At 46.9% G+C, this 24261-nt stretch overlaps 1 protein-coding gene across 2 annotated transcripts in view; it reads right to left on the bottom strand.

The window, feature by feature from the left end:
* LMX1B (LIM homeobox transcription factor 1 beta) overlaps positions 1–20670 on the bottom strand; it is a 169876-nt gene extending 149206 nt beyond the window's left edge. For both annotated transcript variants that reach the window (XM_074293114.1, XM_074293113.1), the window contains exons 1-2: positions 20140–20670; positions 19097–19283 (exon numbers count right to left, since the gene is read on the bottom strand). In XM_074293114.1, the coding sequence (XP_074149215.1) occupies positions 19097–19283; positions 20140–20278 (326 nt within the window). In that variant the 5' untranslated portion in view covers positions 20279–20670. The remainder of the gene's footprint in view (positions 1–19096; positions 19284–20139) is intronic.
* Positions 20671–24261: the final 3591 nt, after the last annotated feature.

Here is a 24261-nt window from a genome sequence, read left to right as displayed (position 1 = left end):
GCAATCTTTGTGAGGTGGGTAATACCAGAATTGTTATCCCCATTTTTCAGATAAGGTAGCTGAAACACAGGCAGGTGATCTGCCCATATTTTATACAATTAGTAATAATAAATATCTTGAAATAAAGATACTTTTATGTAATTATAAAACAAAGCTAATTTGCCTACTAATATAATAATCCACATATTATGGCTCTTTTCAACAATGAGGTGATTCCAGCCAGTTCCAATGAGTCTTGTGATAGAGAGCCATCTACACCCACAGAGAGGACTGTAGGAACTGAATGTGGACCACAACATAGTATTTTTACTCTTTTTATTGTTTGCTTGCATTTTGTTTTCCTTTTCATTTTTCCCCCTTTTTTTGATCTGATTTTTCTTGTGCAGCGTGATAAATGTGGAAATATGTATAGAAGAATTGCACATATTTAACATATATTGGATTACTTGCCATCTTGGGGAAGAGGTGGAGGGAAAGGAAGGAAAAAATTTGAACACAAGCTTTTGCAAGAGTGAATGTTGAAAATTATTTATGCATTGGTTTGGAAAATAAAAAGCTTTAATAAAAATTTTACATATTAATCAAAAAAGAAGAATAGTGATTTATGTCAGTACTAGTTTCTATCTGAACTTTATCAGGTATAAGAGACAAATTAACATGATCAGTTTCCCTTTCTATTTGTTGTTTTCATTGTTCAGTCATTTCTGATTCTTTGTGATCCCATTTGGAACTTTCTTAGCAAAGATCCTGGAAGTTTGCCATTTCTTTCTCCATTTTATTTTTACAGACAGGGAAACGAGTAAAACAGGGTTGAGTGACTTGCACTAGTAAGAGTCTGAGGACAGATTTAAACTCAGGAAAATGAGTCTTCCTATTTCCCATAGTAGTTAGCTGCCCAAACATTTTGTATACCACTTTCCAAAGCGCTTTTCGTTCATGAGATAAGTTGTGAACATGACCCATTTTGTAGATGAAGAAATTGAGACCCACAGAGATGGAGCCACTGGTTACCCAAGCAAGTCTTAGGCCTGAAGCTCTAAGGGGTCTGATTCCAAGTCTTTCGGTGGCCTCCTCTGTGTCCTGCCCAACAGTGCCTGTCTCCCGTGGCTGGCTCCCAGGCCCAGGCTCCGACTTGGCCATGCCCCAGATGCACAAGATGTCCATTGTAGCGAAGCCTCCGAGGGGTGGAGGGGACCCTGTTGTAAGGTACCATCTAAGCAGGACTTCTTTTCTATGCTTGACATGAATAAGGGGATTAGGATGGCAAGTTTCCGTCAGTTCACTCTATTGGACAAAAGACCCCAAGGTTTTAGTGTCACAGTGGCTGATGAAAGTACAGGAGCCTGTCAGTCAGCATGCTTCTAGGTACTTGTGTTCCTGACATAATCTTATTAGAAGATAAAACCAGCAAAAATCCTTTGGATAATGAAAAGTTACATTTAATTGCCCGACACTATTCTTCTCCTCCCCCTTTCTTCTGCCCATTTAACTCTGTTGCTGTTGGATAAGGCTGAAGTTTAAGAGGCATTTAAGCACCAACTAGTGGATAGAAACAGGTTTTAGGGCTTTTTTAATCCCTCTAAACTGTCTTTGTTAGAATCTTCACACATACAAGTCTGTTAAGAATATTACAATGATGGAATGCTACTGTGATGTAAAAAACGATGAGCGGTTTGATTTTAGAATAACATGGAAACGCTTGCATGAAATAACAAAGGATGAAATGAGCAGAACCAAGAAAACATTGGATATAATAACCCCAATGTTATTCAAAGAGTAACTGTGAACCACTAAGCTATTCTGAGTATTATAAATCTTCAAATCATCTACAAAGCTTCTATGAAGTAAAATGCTATCTTCCTCCAGGGGGAAAAATTGATAAATAAAAATGTGCAGATTATGGTTTTACATATGTGTGTGTGTATATGTGCAGGAATTCTACCAATTCCTATTTTTAGGCAAATTACTCTCAGGGTTTTTTTTCCATCTCTATAAATGTAAGTGGTCAAGCTAAATCAAGAATTCTTAACTTGGGTCCAGAAGCTGCAAAATTTACATAAAGGGAAAAAATACATGTTTATTTTCAATAAATTTTACTGGAATCTAGCATTTCTTTCCATTTAAAAAAAATCAGTTAAAGATAAGTTGGGCTTTATAGCTCCTTTTAGTTCAGAAAATTCTATATTCTAAAGACTTGACAAGCTCTGACATTGTCTTTTCTAAGGTCCCTTTCAGATTTAACACTCTGGGTTCTAAAGTCCCACTCAGATCCTGCTCTCTGAGTTTTGAGATTCTTTCTAACTCTCACATTTTGTTCTGGCCTTGCGTGTTCTGAGATTCCCTTCCTCTTCTAGTGTCTATGTTATGCAATCCTTTCCAGCCTTAGCAATCTGTGAGATTCTCCATGCATCACAGATTTGCTACCCACAGGATTCTGTCAAGGATTCCAGCTCAAGTCCCCGTCTTCTGTTTGCCCAATAATCAAACCTCAGCTTACATTCCACTTTGTGAATTGACCTGGAAATATGAACCATCTGAATGTTGACCAGGGTTTAGTGTTAGTTTGCTCAGATCCTGAATTAAAATGCTAATCTTGCTGTGGAGACACAGTATTCCTTTGCATGCTGACCTAATAAATGCATTAGAAAAAATTGACTACAATTTGGGGAGGAGGAGAGAGAGGAGAGCAGCTGAATAAAATGAACAATCAAAGGATCTTCTGAGATTCTTTTATAGCCAGAATACTAGAGTGAGAGCAGACCAGAGTCAGGGGAGTGAATTGAAATAAGTGGAGAATTTTGCAGAATATGAAAGTAGGCCATAGCTTAGAGAAAACGATTTAGGTTTGGGAAGGAACCTGAGAGATCACTGAGTATATCCCTTTCATTCTGCAAAGAAAGGTACTGAGATCTAGAGAGGAAAGGTAATTGCCTAAGGTCCCAGCAGTGCCCGAGCTGGAATCCCTAGGATCACAAGCTTCAGAACCGGAAGATCTACTTTCTTTGTATTTATTTATATTTATTCTCTTTGTATTTATTCTGGACATATGTATGACCTTGTTAGAATATAAAATTATCCTAAATAGAAATTGTTTCATTATATCTGTAACCTCAGTACCTGACTCATAATAGGCCCTTGTTGATTCATTGATTGATGAGAGGTAATTTAGTCTAGCCCCTTCAAGAAATGCAAATATCTTGTGCAGGTTTATATAACTAGTAACAGAGCCAAAATTTGAATCCATGTCTTTTGATTCCAAGTCCAGCACTTGTTCTCCAACATCCCGATGCCTGTGATGGTAATCACATCCTTTAATGAAATTAAACTCTGAATGAAAAGCTCACAGTGGAGAAAAAATTAGAGACCATATGACTGCATCTGAATTTGAGGTCTCAAAATGGGAAACAAAGACTACTATCACCACCAACAAAAATCTCTGAGAATACTAATGTCGGTCAAAAGCTACAGGAGTTCGGAAGGTGAGCCAAGAGAACCCGACCTTCAGTATTCACCTGAATCACATCTGAGTTTGTTGAAACTCTAAACCTGAGCTGGGAATCCAGACAGAAAGGAAAGAAAAGGAGGAAAAAAGGAGGGCATGTGTGCATGTGGAGAGGGGGCTGGTGTGTGCTAACACAAGAGGCAGGAGCAGGCAGGGAGGGAGGAAGGGAAGAGGAGGTCTTAGCAAAGGGAAGGGGGGAGGATGGGAAGAAATGGGGCCTTGTGGCTGCCCCATTAGCAGCAGGATTCTGGCCCTCTGCTCTGATCCCCAGCACAGGAAGCACTAGTTCCCCAGGGGGGCAAAAGTTATTCTAACCTTTTCACATCTCCCCAAAGGTCCTATCCCCAATGAAGGGGCACTTTAAAGGACAGAGGTTGATTCTTAGCAGTGGTCTGGGCTCCCTTTCTGTCTGCTACGGTTTTTCTAAAGCAGTTTCTCTCAAGGGAGCCCAGTGCTAACCTCCAGGCTTCCTGGACCAAGCCATCTTCCCCACCCCACCCTCCACTGCCAGGTGCTTCTTTCCTGAACTGGTGGGCAAACTCAGCAGGTGCTGGCTCTGCTCTCTCACTTACCTGATGCTCTATAGCTAGAACTTCAAGGCAATCAAGTTAAAACTCACTACTCACTGAGTACCCTCTTCATTAGAGTACTGCTTTCAGGTAACACTGAAACAGGCCAGGAAAGTAAAATGAGACCAAAGAATATACATTCCCAGATCTGATCAGTCTCCCTGCAACTTTCAGCTTGGATTCCCAGAAAGAACAACTATTCTCAGTATGTTCCATGGCAACACCAATCTCTCTCTCTTCATATATGTATATATGTACATGTACATATATACCCATATATATAAATAAAAGTACTTACTAAATGGTTGATGAATGGATTAATGAGTGAGTGAGCACTTCCCAGAATTGTAATATCTAGATTTATCTGTTGGAATTTTTAAGGAATTGAGTGTGGTTAAAGTATACTTGGACTTGAAGCATTTTGCTTCTGCATTGAACAAGCCATGTTGCATAGCTTCCTTCTCTACAAAATGAGATATTAGAATAGTTCAAAACTAGAGTTCCTTTCAGCCCTAGCATGTTATGATCTAAGTTCTAAAATTCTATGTTCTCTTTTAACATTCTACATTCTGAGTCTTAGAGATAGATCCATGTTTTGAGTCACTCTTTTAATACTTTATGTGCTTAGGTCTCCCCCACTGCTATTATTCCATATTGGGACAGTCCACGGTCTAAAGCCCTTTCCAGCTCTAAAATTCTATGGATCAGTGTGTCCTTAAACAATTATTTTCGTTCTTTCAGAAAAGCCAGGCAATCTCCACCCCACCCCCCCAAGCCACTTATGAGGTTGGGAGTGAGCTCCTTCCTGCATCTACAAGGCCTCTCTCGACTCCCAGAGCATTTATGCCCTGGCCAGAGTAACTATGGCAATCACTGAACCACGTGACAGCCCTAGAGTCACAGCTGAAATACTGTGTAGGGAGGGGAAAGCTGCAACACCCAGCAACATGTCTTGTGAGAGCCCCTGTTCCTCCTCCTTCCCCTCATCCACTCCCTGTCACTGCAAGGACTGCAATCTTGTTCGAAATTCAGTCTGACTATCGATTTTCAAGGCAAAAGCCCTGTAAAGGCGGGAAAGGCCTGGCCCATGTTGGGGCCAAACTGCAGCAAACTGCATGCAGCCTGAGCACAAAGTCAGCAGAGCGGTGGACTGTGATTACCAGGGGGGCGGCACTGCTTAGCGGCTCATCACCTCTGCTCTCAGCATTTACCAAGTACCTCCACAAGCCCTCATTGTTGGAATGGTCAAATGTCACTATTGTTTCAGCAGACCAAATTCCAGACATCCAACTTTCCTTTCAGAAACACCTTTCTGAAAATTAATTGTTCCTCTGGCCCTAGTGCAGGCCAAGGGACTCTTCATATAAGCATTAGCATAAAGCACATTAAAAATCCAGAGCAATGTCTGTCCAGGAGCAATTCTGTCACAAGTGGCTCTGAGAGCTCAGACAAATCCTTTTCTCTCTTTGGGATTCTGTTGCTTTCCTTATAAAATGAAAGGGTTAGGTTGGACTGGATGATTGCTTTCAGTCCTGAAATTCAATGATCTATGTTTTGATTCCAGCTCTGACCTTCAATCTCCTATGATCTAAGATTCCAGATTTTTAATTCCCTTCTAAGGCTAACACTTTATTTTTAAAGGTCCCTTCCAGCTCTAACATTCTGTGTATCATGTAATATTCCATGAGAAGTTTTCTTTCAGTTTTCTAAAAGTCTATTCTACATATTAACATTTTTTATCATAAGGTTTTGACTGGCTCACATTTCAGGTTCTAAGGCTTTTTCCAGTTCTAATATTTTACATGCTATAATAGTATATTCTATGACCTAAAATTTTTTTAAGCTCTGGCATTCTGTGCTCTTTGTTCTGACATAATTTGTTTTAAATAGTCCCTTCCTGCCTTAACATCCTATATGACTATTATTCTGCGATTCTTTGGTTTCAATTTATAGGGTATAAATTTAGAAAAAAAATTCAATCCCAATTCTTAATCATCATGAGAATCCCAGAGTTGGTCCAATACTGCTGCCCTTCTTGGCTAATGACCTAGGGCTAATAAACAGAGAATTATTATAAAATCAGGAAGCTCAATAGAAACTGATACAATATTTCGAAAGGAAGGACCAAAGGAAGAGCCAGCACAAAAATTTATTTTTACTGATCAGAACTAGCAAATGTAAAGAACCCTGAGGAAGTGCTGTCAACCAGGCTTGAAATCTAAGAAAGTCGCTATTCACAGCACAGTGGGCCCTTATAAACAGCTAATCCACGCAGCTGCAGTAGTTAAAGCAAACACAGGGCCCTTCACTGTCCCATCAATTACACCTCCTTCTAAAAAATTACACAAACTTTGAAAGATTTTTCTGGGGAAGATGGATGCTTCAAGAGACTTGAGGTCAAGACTGGGCTATTTAAAGTATATTATTAACAAATAAACATTTACTGCAAAAAAAAAAAAAAAAAACCTATATAGGCCACAGGGGAACAGAATCATGTTGGTTTTGGCATCAAATGACACAAGACATTTATGACAGGAATGGAGATCACCAACTGGCTGATGAGATGGCAAATGTCTACCACTTAACTTCCTCTATTTCCTGAATAAACTTTTTAAAACATTTTTTTCCCAACTAAAATGGCCATAAAACATAGGTAATTTAGGTTTTTCTCCTTGTCGATGTGATTTCCATCTGTAACTGGAATAGGCTCTAACATTGTATATTTGTGTACCCTAACTTTGTTTTTTTTTCCTGTGGTACCTTTCAGTTCTAACATACAATATTTAAGGTTCTGATAATCTCTGATCACTGTTCTAGAATGGAGAATTCTGTATTCTAAGGTTTCTTCCAGCTCTAAGATTGGCTTGGCAGGCTGATGATCAACACCACTGTCATGTGGTCCTTTTGTATGTTCTTGTCTGAGTGACAACTTACAATTGGCTCTTAAATGGCTTGGCCATCACTCCCCTATGCACCTCCAAAAACTGAGGTCTCATTGTGGCATCCTACAAATTGAAAGTTATGGCTCCTGTCCTTGAATGTGTCCTCCCAACCCTCAGACTAACCAAGGTCAAAAGGAGACTTGAATTTTTCAAAGCCCCTAAACCCCAAGACACAGTGGGAGCTAAGTTATATTTGCCCTTTCACTTACTGAACAGGATGGGCCAGAGCCACACGAGGCCTGGCTTGACACAGTACTTGGGTCAGAGAGGCAGTGGTGGTTGGAAAGTCATTTCCTACCTTGGGCAACAGCTGACTCAAAACTACTGGGAAGCTATAGATTCCTTTGGACTTCCCTATTAAACTCACCTTTCCATGATATTAATTAATGTGCTCATTATGACTACCTGAGGAAAGCTGCATATCCTTATCACAACTTTTACAGATGAAGAAGCTGAAGTCCAGTCAGAGGGGATATCTGTGCTCCAAGGCTATGAGTGGCAGAAGCTAGAATGGAATCCAGTTGTTCTGCCTTCCACCATTTCCAGCCTCCTTCTTTTAGAAGGAGTCCCCATCAGACCTAAGCTGTTCTTTGTGCCCACAACTTGTCCATACCACACAGCCAGAATATGTTCACATCATAGGTCATTGCCTGAATGCTTGTCCCCCAGGTCTGTGGGGTATCAGGATGGATGCTGGTACTCAGGGACATTGGAATCCATAGCTGACTTTTTGGATGTTTTTCCTGGGCATGGGTGGACCATGGTTATCCGTCTGTCTGTCTTTTATTTCTATAGCACTTGAAGGTTTATAACTTGCCTTCCTCACAACAACTTGTGAGGCAAGATATGAGTCTTGTCCCTATTCTATCTCAGGAAGGGAAAAGAGCAGGGATTTGTCTTAAATCATCCAGTTAGCAAGTGGAAGAGTAAGGAAAAACTCCAGATCTAGTCTAAGAAATGCCATGTTTTTCAGCTAATTTGGGCACCCTGAACTGTGGGAAAGTGGATGAGACACATTAAGGATTTTCAGAGGAAAATTCCATGGATGGTCCCCTATGAAAGACCAAAAGAACCATATAAATATAAATGTATTCAGAGGAAATGTGTGTGTTTGCATACATACATATATATATATATACACACACACACACATATATATATATATATATATATATACACACTTATATATACCTAAGAGACATATGTGCATGTGTATAGATAGGTGGGTAGATAGATAATGTTCTTCCACAAGGGAATTAAACTTAGTGTTTGAGGAGGTGATAATGCCGAATTATTGTATATCTAGTCATTGAAATGAGAGGGCATGTATTCAACATCAGGAATGCTGTTAGTCACTAACAGGCCCTCAAAGTGGTGGGGGTTAGAGGAATGTTGATTCTGGAAGGTTCCTGAAAGTCAGTTATCATCTAGGGATCCAGAAGAAGCTTGTTTCTGGATTTCTTTCAGGTTAAGGAATCTGCCTGGCCCAAGGTGGGAGGAGCCGAGCAGTGTCCCTGGCTTGAGTCTCACATCCTTCTGGCACTCACTTTGCTACAAGCCCTGACTTCTCACTGTGACTCCCACAGAACCAAACCCAGCAATCTCTCCTGAGAGAGGACTATGATATGGAGCCACCAGTGATCTGCGTTCCTTCCCTCCTCCTAATTTCTGCCTGTGTGAGGAGCCAGAACTTTGACCCTGGGAGGGCCTTGGATTGGGTCTGAACTAAAGCCACAAAAGGCCGCTGCCAGGGCCTGGGGATGGGGAGGAGTTGTAGAAGAAGAGAAACACTAGGGCAGGCCACCGCTGACCTTCCCTGGAGTCTGCAGTCAGGGGTGTAGGTGCAGGTGGTCAGTGGGTGCTGCCCCGGATGGGCAGACGTGTGCATGTTGGGGACCAGAGCCTGACAGCTCTCGGCTCTGTCACTGGGCAGTTTCAGAGGAGACTAGAAACTATGCCACAGTGGGGCTGCTAGAAGGAACTGGCCAGGTTTAGCCTCGGAAAGGAAAAAAAAGCAGGTCACTCCCTCCCCCCAAACTGAAAGACTGTCCTTGGACTTAGACGGCAGAAAAGGCGCTACTGGGAGGAGAGTTCTAGAGAAGCAGTGTGCTGGTCTGTGAAAGGAAACTTCCTAACAGCCCAGTTGCTCAAAGTGGAAGGGGAGGCCTCATTGGGTAGTGAGCTCCGCATCCCGGGAGGCTTCCAAACAGGGGTTGGGTGGCCACTTGTCCTGACCTTGCCCAGGGTTATTCCTCGGTAGCTGGGGGTGAGAGGTGGGGGTGGGCGTGGGCGGGGCTGGGGGTGAGAGGTGGGGTGGGGGGAGGAGTTGCCCTTCTGCCTCAGATTCGGGACTGGGTTCTGCAGTGTAGCCGCCCAGGCAGACACTGCGGTTGGGATCCAAGAACCTAGGTTTGAATCCTGGCTCTGCTGCCTACTGTGTTACTTAGAGCGGATCATTTGATCCCTCTGGACTCCCGTTTCCTTGTCGGTAAAATAAGGGTTGGGGAAGGATGGCAAAGGATGGTCTGGAAGGTCCCCATCTCTTCTAACGTCCTAGGAAATGTCAGATGCGACCCTCCTCGGCTACCTCGGGCCATGATCTTCACATCCCTCTCTTCTGAGCTAGCCATGAAGAAAATACGGAGTCAAATCTCAGCGTGCTCGGAAACGGCGATGTTATGGCCACCTTCATCTCCCCGCGAACGGGAGGCAAAAGTCCCGTGGGATCCGACCCTCCTGAGCGCCCCCGCCGGGTCACGCTGGTCCCCCGCGGAGGGGAGAGTGCCGGCGTCCCTCTTCCCCCCAGCCTCGGGGCCAGCCCACGAGGCTCAGCTTTAATTAGTATCTAAGGTGCTTTGCCCTTACAAAAGAGACCGCGGCCACGGAGGCCGGGCAGGAGCGGCTGGGGGAGGCGCGGTGGGGGACGCGCAGAGGAAAGCTTTCCATGTACTAATCACTTCCATGGAAAGGAATGTGCCGCTAAACGCCCCCGAGAATGTGTGACTTCAAATCACCTTCATCATTCTAGAGCCACAATAAGGCGGCAGCCGCGGAGGGGAGGCGGCCCGGCGGCCAGGCCAGGCAATCTGGAAAAAATTCACCCTGCGACTAGAACCACTTTTTTTTTTCACCTTAAAAAAAGAAAATCAAAGCGCCCGACGTTGCCTGCAGCCTTCCCCCGCGACAGTGGTGGGCGCATCTTACCTGGGCAAAATGGCCGAAAGGCTGGGGCTGCGGGCGGGGGGTGGGGGAGCTGTGCGCAGTAATGGGGACTAGGCTCGGTTAACCCTTTCCTGACCACTCCACTTTTAGCCCCTGACCAGCAGCGAAGTGGGCTCCTTCCCGCCAACTAGGGCCGGCATGCCGGCATTTCTCAGAACGCTGGATTCAGGAAAGAGGCGGCTAATTCACTGCACACACATAATCATATTAATATTAATAATGACAATAAATCTCAGGACCTTAAATATAAAATGGTAAAAGAGTAACAGAAGCATAGACTTGTTCCAGGACCGTTTCTCAAGAACCCCAGCGGCAGAATAATAGTAATAATAATATTAGCAAAAATTATAATAGCTGACATTTCTTTAAGTACCTTAGAGTTTCCCTTTCCTTCCCACAGCTCTGAGAGTAGGCTATCTATCCTATTTTCATTTATGCAGAGGGAAACTGAGGCTCCCAGAAACAACACGACCCCTTCCTGCGTTAGGAGACAACTAGGGGTAAATGGAGCAGAATCTGAACGAGGGATTCTGACGTACAGCCTCTTCTGTCGTCTATTCCGCCCAGAGATCACCGACATTTCTGTAAGGACAGATACAAAGTTACAGTACGCACTCACTAGAAGCGCACACTTTCCCATGTCGCAGGTCCCGAGACCTTGGGCTGTAATACAAGCGATCAGACTCTGTTTGTGACAGCTTGTTGGAACCCCCACCTCCACTTCTTCCCCCAAGACTCCTCCAGGAATTCGCCACCTCCTCAGGATAAAAATCCTTTCCAGACGACAGACAAGGCTGCAATGGAAGGAGAATTACATAATTCTCCTTGCCATAAGCCCTGAAGAAAAGGGGGAATTTGTTTCCCCTGAATATGCCCCCTTGGTGTGGAGTGGATATTAACGCACCCCTCATTTTGACTGACTGAAGTGGGATCCCCCCGTCCTTCGTTCCTTCCTCCCTCCTCTTCCTTGTTTCTTTTCTTTTTTTGATTTTCTTTCTCTCTTCCCAGATTTTCTTTCTCTTACTTTCTCTTTTTATTTCGCTCTCTTGTTCTTTCCTTCTGTTTCTTACGGCTTTTCTGATTTCCCCCCCGATTTTCTTTTCTTTTTCTCTTACTCTCTCGTTTTCTCTAGCTCTTTTCTTCTGTCTTTTTTTTTTTCTTTCTTTCTTTTATTCTCTTTCCTTCCCTTTCCTTTCCCTGTATCTCTGGTAGAAAAGCGGCTTGCGTTTGATGAATGACTAGCCCCTCCGGACACAAGAAGAGAAAGAACCTCTCCTTGCTTTACTTACAGGGGGATAGACCTCTGAATGACAGAAGGAAGCTTGTCCTGTTAGGGTCAAGCGTGAAAATGCCCAAACACTGCTAAGTCAGCCTCTACACTTTCAGGCATTTCTGGGATGCACCGACAGAATTTTCTTCAACGGCAAAAAAATGTTAGTATGACTTCGGCAGCTCACACCAGGCGAGCAAGAAAGAACTTATTCTTAGATGTGGGGGGAATGGTTCCCTTCCTTCTAAAGGACATAATTTGACCCAGGGACAAATAAATGCTAACACGGAATAACAATTCCTTTTAAGGACAGACTGGGACACCTCCCAGATACTAGGAAACGTGTGGGTAAAGATTTTTAAAACGTTCTCCCGCTCACCCGGGAATGCTGAGAGGAAGGCGTTCTTTGGTTATAGAAGCACTATAGAAATGAGAGCGACTATTACCAAAGATTCCCCGTCGCTCCTCAGAGATACTGGTCACAGCCTTCCCCTCCAGTTCTGGGGATTTAAACAACGGAAAGGCGACGACCAAAGAGGAGCAATACATTTTGCTTCTGCCTTCTGAAAAATGACAACAATACTAATAATGATAATCAGCAAAATAAAAATCGTGCGGGGGAACCTGCTGCGTTCTCTCCCTCCTTTCCTCCCAGTGCGCTGCTGCACAACATCTGGGGGCATCCGTCCCCAGGGATTGTCTTTGTTGGAGGCAAGGTAATCACGCCAGCTCCCTAGCCCGCTCTCCCTGCCTTCAAACCCGCTAGCCAGGCATTTCGTTCATTCCTTCGGTAGTCTGTCCTTCTCTCCATCCCTCCCTTCCGTGCAGATAACCCACCTAGTAGCATTAAGAAAAAGGAAAAGGAAACCACCATGAGCCGGGACAATGCAAATACTTAATTATAAAATCATTGTAGAACCAAATGTCTAGAAGAAACACTAGAAATTCCGGCTCCACCAAACCCATACAAATAAGTATTAAACCTGCCCTGGAAAACTACGAAGAGACGACTTATTTATCAAATAAAGTAAAACATTTTTTTCCCTCTGGACATCGAAGTAAAATAAAAATTCCCATCACTACCAAATGAAAGATTCTGGGAGCCCCGCTTTTCCTTCATTCCTCGATGTGACGCGTCCCCCTAAAACCCCCAAACTATGCAATTTGGGGTCCCTGTCTTAGCCAACTGTTTTAGGTTGAAAATTCACAACCTAACTCCATTCGGAAAGCCAAAAGGGATTTAGACATTTGTCTTTGAATTTCTAAAAATTTCATACACGTTTGCACACACACATTCATCAAATGGAAAATAGATTTTCCCCATTCTATTGCCTCATTACCCAAGGTGAGCTCTCTCGAACGCACTGATCTGGGGGCTTGTTTAATTATTTTCCCCAAGAATGAACTAGTCACTTCCTCAGGTTAGTGATAGCAGCTCGAGGCCTCCCTTTACGTCCTGACAATTTCGTGCTAAGAACCCCAGCGGTGCGGTGGCGGCGGCTTTCGGCGTCCTCCTCCTCCCGCCGCAGCTCAGGTACACCCACTCTGGCAGGCTCAGCAGCAGGGGGAGAGGCCTGCCTCCTCCATCCGCACTCAGCCTTTTTGCTTTTGTGTGGAGGTTTTCGCACAAAGCTTTTCTTTGCGATAGAATATACTTATTTCTTCCAGAAACTTGTCTGCAGGAATCACCCTCTCACCTCCACCCCTATACACCCTTCAATTTATTGCAAAGCCCCTTTTCACAAGTTGGTCCATTGGTAGTACTCGGTGAAGGGATGGAGGGATGAATTTAGATCAACACCGGACAAGTTTGCCGAGGTTCGAAAATTCAAAAGCGATTTCTAATTCGGGCACGGTCAGCAGCGGTGTGTCATCTGGCTAAGCTGATTTTTTTTTCTAAAGGAAACCCAAAACCCGAGACAAATTCGAGTCCTCCTTTATTGTGGCTTTTCTTGTCTTTTAAATACTTCTCCCCGCTAAATAATGTGCCAAATCCCCTCCAGGGACCCCCAGCACCCACACTGCTAAAATCCACTCCACCCCCACCTCCTATCATTGTTAGGATCCTGGGATTTTTCGAGTTGGAAGAGATTTGGAAGATTATCTAGTCCAACGCCTGCTTTTTACAGATGTGGATACGTTTCCTTTGTAACGGCTGGAAGTTTGAGAAAGAGCTTGGTACTGTAACATCCCATGCATACAGATTCCCATCTCTTTCGTGCTCAAGCCAATAATAAGGTTCGTCTGTGCAAGGGCTCAGACACTCGGCCAATATTACAAAGTTAATTACTGCCTTCTAGCTCCCGATGGCTTGGAATGCTGAGATCTGACCGGGATCTATTCCATCTTAATCCACCGCACCAAGAGGGCCCTCCTGACAGAGAGCTCACGGAATAAATAAATCACTGGGCCTCACAATTCAGATCTGAGTCAGGGCTGGGCTTTCTCTGTTGCAATAGCACTCAGGCAGCCTCCTCATTTAACCCCCTGATCCATTTTAAGTTTTGTCTCAGAGGCTGCCCTTCCCACCCAAGTGAGACAGAAAAGAACCGAATTTTTGTCTTGTTATTCTCCCTCCCCGCCCCGCCCCCCAACCCATGCTGGCCATTGTTGATCAGCCGGTACACCTAGATCCAACATCGGGCTTTCCAAATTGCTTCTACTAGTAAGGAGAGATTTGGACCTTCTAATTTTTTCTTAAGGCAAAAACGCTCTGTGCTATTTTAAATAAGGGTTACAAGCAATATCTGATGTCGCTATTTAATGAATAAGATCTTTAAGAAAGGCACGAAGTTTACAGGCTCCACTAAAACAGCATAGTTTTTGGAGAAGGGGGGGGGACACAATTACGATCAAAATCAGGTTGTATACATAACTATAATATGATAAAAAGAGAACTGGGAGCAAGTTTTGAAATAGGAATTGAATTAGTGCAAGGAAAAAACATATTTAGCAAGGAATCAGAAATTTCAAATACAGTCAATCCTAGCCAACTGTTTGACTCACATGTAAATATATGATTATTTATTTTACATCATCTTCTTCCCCCCTCCCCCCAGCTCATTCACCCAAATTGTCCCTCTGCTAAAGGATCCAGTAGTAACAAAGGAGTTTGTGTCCCTTTCTGTCCAGTCAATGAGCTCTCTCAAAATCATAGGCACACTGTTCATGAGCAGGCCCTAGGAGGAAGGAGGAAGCTAGAGCCCTGGTCTCCCATAACATTCATTCTCTGGTGATCAGCCCACCCAATTCCAGCCCCTCCAAGCCCATAGACATTTTTTCTCTCATTTTGCTTTTGGAGATGGGATTCTCCCCCAAATGACCAGTGAATTGTAAGGAGACTGAAACCACAAGCCAATGAGGAAGCACACAAAATACATTCATGTTAGCAACTCCAGCAGCACCCTGCCTAACCCTGGCTGGTTTATAAGGTCCATGGTCGCACAACTCAACTCCTGCACCCCGAGACTAACTGGAGACCCAAGCGGACCTTCATGCTCTGAGGACTAACTGGACTGTCTCACTCTGGAGAGGAATGAGTTCTCCTGATTTGCTCATATGCCAGCCTGTCTCAAAGTAGCCCATAAATGATGAGAACAGTTGGGAAGGTCGAACAAAGATTGTATTCCTTTGCAAAAATCCCTTTGGTGAAGAGAGAAGATGGAGGTGGGTAGCTGGCTTTCACCCAATCTGTGTCCCAGTGGCTAAAGTAGTTTGGTTCTGCTTTAGTAAATTAAAGGGAAGCTTCCCTGCCCTGCCCTGCTCAAGCTCCATCTCCACAATCCATGAAGACTGTAGATAACCCAGATCCCAGGGTAAATAGAGAGTCCATCAAACGTCAGTATCATAATCCAAGGGCCAGGGATTGAAACACACACACACACACACACACACACACACACACACGAGACAGGAATAGGGATTTACTCTGAGTGTGAATATGGGTTTGGGTGTGCACTGGTGCATGTGTAGACCACAGCCAGAGGATCAGGGCTTCACATGTACATACAAAGTACCACATTCAAAAAGGCAGAGATTCACACACACGAGTTCATACTTTTGTACCACAGACAAAGGAGCAGAGGGACTTACACTTTTCACAAAGGAATACGCATGTAAGAATAGACATACACAGAGGCGTGCAAATGCACATATCTATATATTATATCAACAGAAAGGCAGGAATTCACACATACACAAATATAGATATGTATTTATATACCTACATACACATGATACAATAGATAGTTAGAAGCTCACACATACAATACTACAGGGAGGTTCCAAGACAAAGATGTTTTCGTTTTGTTTGTTTTTTGTTTTGTTTTAATATTTTTATTTCCTGGTAGAATACCATCATCACACAAAGTCCGAAATGCAAACACCTTGCTGACTCTATTTCAGTGAATTCAGTGAGGGGAGCAAACAAACAAGCATTTCTCAGTAGAAAGCCCAAATGCCAGTGATAGTAACCAGATTACATTCCAAAAATCTGCTCTATAACCTCTCTCCAGCAAATGACAGTGGCCCTCCATATTTTACATGCTTCTGGTCTCTCAACAAAATTCATATGTGCATCTGGATGGAGCCATGTGACAAAAACAGGCACACACAGCTAAACGAAACCCTTCAGGTTTTTCCTCCACAGACAAATAAAGCAAATTAATAAAGAATAATTGTGAACCGGCACATGATCTTGGTTGACCAAAGAGGGCCTGAGAATGTTTGTCACTTCGAGGACAATGGAAGGAAGTTCTGATCTGGTACAGTTTGGGGATAAGAGAATGTTGTCTTATCCAGTCTTGTCTACATACAGCTGAATTGCCTCAAGAGAAATTTTAAAATGTAGAAACGCAAATTAAACTTGAGTTATATTAGACTGTGCAATATTCTATATGCTAATCATGCCTTTCTAAAACCCATATTAATGAATTTGCATAAAAGTACACACTGTGCTCTTAGCATTTAATCTTTTTTTAAAATCACCATTCCCTTTATTTTGTTTAAAATCACCATTTCTTTTATTTTGTATCTGAAAATATATCTATCTATATATATATATATATATATATATATATATATATTTTTTTTTTTTGGTGTCCAGCTTCGTTCTCTCACCCTTTCCTTAATTCTTTTCTTTCCTATTCTTTCGCCCGTTTCCCTTTCTTTCCCCCCCCTTTCCCTCTTTTTCCTGTTCTTTCCTCTTCCTCCTTTCTCTTTTGCCTTTCTTCTTTCTTTTCCTTTCCCCTTTTCCCCCTTTCTTTCTTTTTTCATTCTTTTTTCTCCCTCTTTCCCTTCCTCCCCTCTCCCTTTCAATAAAAACAATTTCCCTGGGTTGAACTGCCAAAAAACTAAATTATTAAACGAACAAACAGTTCAAACCCGGATCCTAAAAAGTTCCCTGCCTTCCCCTCAGTTTTGCTGGGCCAGGTTCCTGCGTGTGCAGTTGGAAAGGGCAAGTCGGTATTCGGGGAAGATTTCTGTCATTTTAAATTTGCTTTTGAAAAGGGCTGTTTGGAGTAAGCGAATTATCTGCCCCTAGAGGGATGCCTCGCCTGTCTGCCCTCAAGGCGGTTTTTCTGCTCGATCTGTGGCCACCGACAGAAACTCCCTGCCCTCTCCCGGAAAAAGAAAAGGCCCCGCATGGCACAAACGGTTCCCGACCAGATGCCAAAACATGGATGCTCCTTTCTCTACACCCCTTGTCTCCTCCGTCTGGGTCTGATCTGTCCCTTGCCCTCCGGCAAAGTTAGTGAAAGCGAAATAATGAGAAAGCCCGGCCTGGATTTAGAGGAGATTCTCCGAGACCGTAGCAGTTTAGGACACGGAGGTAAAAAATGTCGTAACCGGGAGATGAAAAGAAAAAAACTTCTCCCGCAAAATTAAGGCACAAAAACTGGGGCCCAGGCTGGTGCCCCATTTAAAGAGGTGTCCGGGACTTTGGACGAAGGATTCCTCCATCCAGGTCGCTCCCCCCCGCCCCCCCCCCCCCCCCAGTACTGCCCAAGTCAGGACCCGGGCCAAGAGCCAAGCTGGACAGGGATACAGTGCAGTACGAAGACAACACTCCATTAAACGGAGCAATCACAACCTCGGCGCCCAAGCCCTCCTCGCCCGGGCTACTGCCTGTCCTGGACCTCTGCTTCCTTCAGCCCCTACAGTCTGAATCTCGACTAGGAAGCAGGAAGAGAGCTCCTTGAAGCAAGGGAAAATGATCCACAGGAGCATCCACTGTCCTGGGACCTTGAGTCTGGGGACTCTCGGATACTGTCACGGGAGCCAGCAGCTCATGGGTTTTGAACTGAACCGCTGGGTTTAGTTACCGGGGCCTGGATCCTGTTTATTTATTAATTTTATTATTATTATTATTTGGGTTTATTTCATATGAAAGAATTTTTTTTAAAGGATTAAGGGCAGCCCCCGAAAGGCTAGCGGAAATGCTCAACCCCCCACCCCCTTCTTCAGGAACGCAGGACAAGGGTCCTATCTACTCTCAGGTCCAGAGCAAGAGGAAGCCTCCCACGGTCAGTGCTTGGGCACTGCAGTCCTTGGTCCGGAGCCCCCGGCCCGTCCCCATGGAGACCGGCCTAGCCACTGTAGCTATGAACAAACCCGGCTCGGAAAAGGGCGGGCGGGCGGCGGCGGCCCCTGAAGCCGAGGGACAAAAGGGGCCGAACCGCCCTTCCCTTTGTCTCGGGCCGGGCCGGGGGCAGCTCTGAGTTAGGGAAGGAGGAGGAGGGAAACAAGATCCCAGGTCGGTGCGGGGGCGGCCGGCTGCCTCCTTGCTTCGAAGGGCTTCAGGTCTTTAGGAAACCCAATCAAACTGAAGCAAAGAGTTTCTGAGAGCCAGAGAATCAAGAAAATAGGGCAGCTGGGCCTCTGCAAAGGGTGGGCCCAGTACCGGTATTTGTAGGCTCCTGTTCTGAGGAAATAACCAAGGGGCTCCGAGCTGCCACCGTGGAACCCGGCAATGGACAAAGAACCGCCCGAACATTCTCCCCAGAGGTGCAGGGCTTGCTGTGGCCTGGACCAGCACGTTAGTTTTGGACACCTAGAGTAGCCAGGTCAGGTGAGCTCCTTGTTAGAAGGAGGCCTGGGGTTAACTGTTCCTCAAAACCCAAGGTTGGAAGGGAGGGAGAGATCTGGGAGAGAGTCCGGAACTGGGGGACTAACTCGGAGAAGCGTCTGGTTGCTGTCCGAATTAGGGTGAGGGAGCCCACAGTTCTCTCGAAACCAACCTGAGGCGAGGGACAAGGGCTATCAAACTTTTGCTGACCAGCGAGCAGGGCCCACGGGCTGGCTCAGTCGTATTCGAACCTGGACCCCGGCGGGCTGGGTCGGAGCGCTTGGGACTCGAGGTTAGACTGCTAGAAGAGAGTTGGTGTGCCTGCACTGCCCCCAAGGGGGCCGAGGGCAGTTCCCTCTGTGCCCTGCGCTGGGCTCGAGGCTCTGGCTGCGGGGACACTGACCCTAGCGTGTTCTGTCCCTGCGTGCTCACGGCACCGGTGTTAGCAACTGGAGAAGAAAAGGAGGAGGAGAAGAGGAAGAAGAGGAATAAAAAGAGAGAGGGGAGAGGAGGAGAAGCTCTTACTGTTGGTAGTCCTGTTTGCAGTAGAGTTTCCGATCCCGGAAGTAGCAGCTGGTGGTGAGAGCTTGCTGACACGCAGCGCACTGCAAACACTCCTCGTGCCAGGACGACTCGTTCACTCGCATCAGGAAACGATCCGAGATGGGCCGCTGGCAGCCCTCGCAGACGGCGGGATGCGGGCAGTCCGAGCCTGAGAAAGGGAGACAAGAATGGGGGAGGGGAGGAGGCTCCATGAGCAAGGACTGAAGGAGGGGAGGCGCGGCCAGACACGGCCTTCCCCGTGTAGTCAGCGGGTGCCGGAGTCGGGGCTCAGGGAGCTTCCCGGCTGGAGCAGAGCCGGGCAGCACCGGCTTGAGGGACCAGGGCCACGGAGAATCCTGCAGGGCTGTCCCCTCCCCTGACCCGTGTGCTCCTGGCCCAGCAGGCTCTAGCCCCTACTCATCATGAAGAGGAGGTATGTGCACATTAAAAGGTCAAAATCCCACAGTCCCACTTACTCAGAAGAAATCTTTTTTTAGGGGTGGGAATGGGAAAAATCTCATTCTAAAGAATAAATGAACAAGTAGCACGAAGCATTAAAAATATAATTAAATGTTAGGAGACCGGGATTCTAATACCAGCTTTGTCACTAACTTGCTGAGTGACTCTAGGCTAGTCAGTTGCCCTCTCTGGCCCTCGGTTTCTCCGATTATAAAATCAGAAGAGTGAACAAGATGAGTCTTTTAGGCTCCTTCATCTCTAATAGTCTTCCTATAAACTCGAACACTAGGATCAGTGCTATCAGCCGAATCCCTCTCCGGCAGCGGCTCAGAGCCGGGCTTATTCGGCTTTCAGTCTCCAGTCAATGACATGAAACTTTGGGGGCCGCCCCTACCGCCCGCCCCCTTTCCTTGCAGCTAGGGACAACTTTCAGTTCCAGAGCCCCGGTTTCAACCCGTGTGGGTGTTAGGAGAAAACTGGGCAAGGAACATCCCCACTATCGCCACGGCTGCGGGATGCCCCTCTCCATCCTCTGCCCTCGTCTCGCCCCCTCCCTCCGCACTCACCCAGGAGCACCCCCAAGGTGGCGGGCCCGGGGCGCAGGGCGTGTTCTTCCATCTTGATGCCGTCCAGCATCTTGGTGCAGTCAGTCTGTCCGCGGGGGAAGCACCTCTCCAGAGACTCGGGACCTGTTGCTATATCCATGGGGCGCCGACACGGGGCTAGCTGTGGGCTCGGGGGTCCAGGAAGCTTGATGGTCTGCTTCTCTATTCCCCGCGACCAGGAGACAACGCGCGAACCCCGGCGGGGCTCGGGCCACACTCCCCCGGAGGATGGAGCTCAATTTCTTTTCTTTCTTTTTTAAGCCTTTAAAAACGTTTCGCAGGAGCCAGAGAAGAGGCGAGGAGAGCGGCTTATTCCTCTGGGTTCTGGCCGTGGTTCCGGGATGCGGGATCTGTCCGGTGTATGTACACACACGCACACACCCACACGCACGCGCGCGCGCGCACACTGATACACATGCACACACACACACACATGCACACACTCCCGTCTCTTCTGTCACCTGTTTGTCAGCAGAGGCTCCCTGGCTGCGGCGGTGGCAGCGGCAGCAAGAGGAGGCGGCGAGAAAGCAGAGGAGGAAAAGAGGTTGAGAAGGAGGCGGGCGAGGGGGCCCCACACAGCTGGCCCCCGAGGGCTGAAAGTGGGGGATGCCAGGCTGTGCCGGGCTGTGCTGGGCAGGACCCGCAATCGGGTCCTGGGCGGAGCTGGGGTGCTGGGCTCCTGGGCGCGCTCTGCACACTATTAATGTGCCATGGTGCGCCCGAGGAGCCGCTCAGTTTAGAGCTGGAGCTGGAGGCGGAGGGATACTCCCGGCCCGGGAGCCGCCTCACCCCTCCCTCAAACTTCCTGACATTTGAACTCCATTGGTGCGTCTCGTATCCCTGCGCTAGGATGAGCCGTCTTCTCCACGTCAAATAGTGCCGTAGCTGGGCGCCCCCCCAAGGGCTTGCAGGGCCTCAAGCGCGCAGCCTGCACCGTCTAGGGTCCCGGGCCCTAGTACTGCTGGTTCAAATCAGCGTGGACGCTCAGGGAAAACGAGAGCAAACTCTTTTTAAAAGTTTCTTACTGTCTGCGTTTAAAAATTCCTCTTTCCTTCTCTGTCCTAGCCCCACCCTCTTGGAAAATTTGGACTGGGGAAGAGGAGATTGATAAAAGTTTTTTTTTCCTCTTTCCTTCTTTCTTCCTTCCTCTTTCTTTTTCTTTTTTCCTCTCTCTCTTTTTCTTCCTTTCTATCTTTTTCTTCTTTTTTAATAAGAGGGAGGGAAGAGCTATGAGACTCCGAGAAAGCTCCGAGCTGGAGGACTGCGGGGAACGAGGAGTGTGGCTCCTGTGGTCCCCGAGGAGGGGACAGTGCCAGGCAGAAGCCGCAGTGTCGGGGCCAGTCTCTGGGAGGGGACCTGGGGCAGAGTAGGTAGGTGGAGATTTTAGACTCTAGCTGAGCCTTAGGGTCATACGGAGGAGAAGGGAGAAGGACCAAAGTGGCGTTGGGGTTGAGAGTGTAGGGGGAGTGAAGAGGAAGGTCAGAATAGACTTGATTGAAGCTTGTTGTCTTCGGACGCCCTGACTTGTTTCAGAAATCAGTGTCCCGAATTTCTCCAGGTGGCGTCGGGAAAATCTTTCTCTCCTCTCCCGAGCAGCTCGGACTCCGAGGGCGCAGAGGTCCCGGCATCTGATGCTGGACGTGGGATGCTGCCCTGGGATCTAGGGGTTGGAGAGAAGGAATTTCCTCACCGCTCTTCTTCACCACTAGAGACTGGGGGAAAGCGCCGGAGGGAGGTAATGGAGAGAGAGGATGGGGGAGGCAAAGAAAGGAGAAGGTTAGATACACAGGGAGAGAGAGAAGGAAAGGGAAAAAGAGACAGCAGATTAGTCCTGAGCCGTGGCTGGCCTGTAGAGCCACCCCGACAACGTCGCTGTGGGACTCAGTTAAGGCTGAGAATTAAAAACCTGGCCCAGGTTGATGGCAATCGGGCCTCGATTTTTTTTTTCCCCCTAGCTCAGTTCCCCGTTGACGGTGCTGGCTTAGAGCACTGACTGAAGAGCGAAGTTCAGATTCTGCTGATCCGCTCCCCTGGAACGAGGACTCCAGTCCTAAATTCTCGGGGTTAAATTAGTTGGACTTTTCTGTGGATCCCAAAGTCCTGGCGACCAAAAAATAATACTTGCAACACTACTGATCCTTGACCTCTTTGCTCCATGCTTGGAGGACCCAGGAATTGCCGGGTCTGAAAGCTCTCACTGGGCCTCCTAGCCTGGACTTGGAGTCCTAAAGAGTGGTTCGATCGCGGGCACTGCTAGGAGGCGGGAGATCTGCCTCTCTCTTACTGGTCTCAATGCATTAGTCTTAGGGATTTAGGGTAAAGCCGCCAGTACTCCAGGGACGTGGGGTGAAGAGCTAGGAGAATGGTAATCCGAACACAGCCCAGGCCCCACGCTTGTATGAGGAGCCTTGAGCCTGCTTCCTCGGCCTGAGTCCTGTGGGTGCCCGCTAAAGGTTGACTGCAAGTAGACCCGGGCCGAAGGAATTGCAGTTGGGGAAAGGGAGAGGCGCGTTTCTGACCCCAAGGAAGGCCAGAGGGACGGATCTTAATTTGGATTCTGGCTCAGCCTTGGCCAAATTCATTCCCTAAAAGCCGGGAAGTCTCCAAGGAGGAGCAGGTGAGGATGGGGGGAAGCGCGGAACCCCTACCCCTTGCAGAGACCGAGCAACTCCCTACGAACATATCTGGGGGGACTGTCTAACGGTGGGTTTGGCTCTCAGGAGCCTCGGCTCTTCGAGGTCTAGGGTGGCCCAGGGAGTCGTTCTCGCCGGGCAGAGGGAAAAGAAAAGTATAATGAAGGCGGGGGAGCTGGTAGTCCTCTGCGGGATAGCTAGTCTGAGGGGACAGCGGGATACAGGCCACCTCTGCGGGCGGCTTCGGCAGGTCACGGAGCGTGGGTCCCGCTGGGTCGTGTTGGCGCTGCCCTCTGCTGGCCCAGGAGCTTTCCTACACCTGCCCTCCTGGGCAGCAGTCCCGGGAGTCCAAGGACAGGTGCTGCGTACTCTGCCTTTTCCTCGGGCCTGGAGCAGCGGTGAAAGAAGGTCCGGGAGTAGGACTGCCCGGAGGCGGGCCATTTCCCAGAGAGGTTTCCCCAGTGAACAACCCCGGAGAAATTCGGGGGAGCAGACGGAGAGGAGCGAGGATAATCTCCTCCTCCAAGTGAGGGTGTGGGTGGAAGAAGCTGGGTTATGCTGGAGCCTCAGACTCTGCCCCAGCAGCTGTCCAGGCGGACCCCGTTCTCCAAGGGGTTCTGGTTGCAGTTCCCTGACTTCTTCGGGTCAGGTCAACCGGTAGCAGTCCAAGGCCCATCCTTCATTCCGGCTGGGATGGAGGCATTGGCAAAAGGAGCCCCTTAAGAAAAGATGTCGCTTTTCTTTTTGAAGGCGTCTCCAAAGGTTAGATCCGGCTCCAAACACCCTCGAATCCCTTAATAACCCGTTGTGTAGCTGCCATTCAGGAATTTCTCGATACTCCACTGGAACCTATTTATGTTTCCAGCCCTCCCCCCAACTCACCCCCGCTGGGAGAAGGCCTTTCCCTGGGCCCTTGCTGTGCCCCTTTCGGCTTTTAAGGAGGGGAGGAGTAGGAGGGAAAGAACGCTTATTTCTAATGGTGTTAGGATTTGGGCAACACTCTTCTAGCCTTTTTTTTTTTTTTTTAAATTTAAAATTTCATATCAACTTCCTTCTTCTCTTTTCTGCTTTCAACTTTCCAGGATGAAGAGGCCTTATTTTCAGACTATCCTTCATTCAGCTCTTGGTTATTTAGTCTGCCCTAAGGTATGGACCTCTAGACCTATCTGCCTACAGGATTCCTGGTGCGTATTGATTCGTTGAACCGATATTGACAGTAGAGGGGGGCCCTTCAGCTTTTTCACAATCAGGTCATCCACTACAACTATCGTGTTCACCCCTTCACACTTCACTGCCTCGACATGTCTGCACATCGTAGATAGAGAACGTTTTCTGTAGCCCTCTCGGAAAAGAAGGGACGTTTCTGCCTCTGGGTCTTATTCAAATTAATTAATTAATTTTTTTTTTTTTCTTTTCCAAGATGGTTGGGACCAGTAGCTGTCAACCTGAT

Source organism: Sminthopsis crassicaudata, chromosome 2 (assembly GCF_048593235.1).
Source record: "Sminthopsis crassicaudata isolate SCR6 chromosome 2, ASM4859323v1, whole genome shotgun sequence".
NCBI lineage: Eukaryota > Metazoa > Chordata > Mammalia > Dasyuromorphia > Dasyuridae > Sminthopsis > Sminthopsis crassicaudata.
The sequence above is the reverse complement of the archived record's forward strand: the minus strand, read 5'-3'. Positions and strand labels throughout refer to the sequence as shown.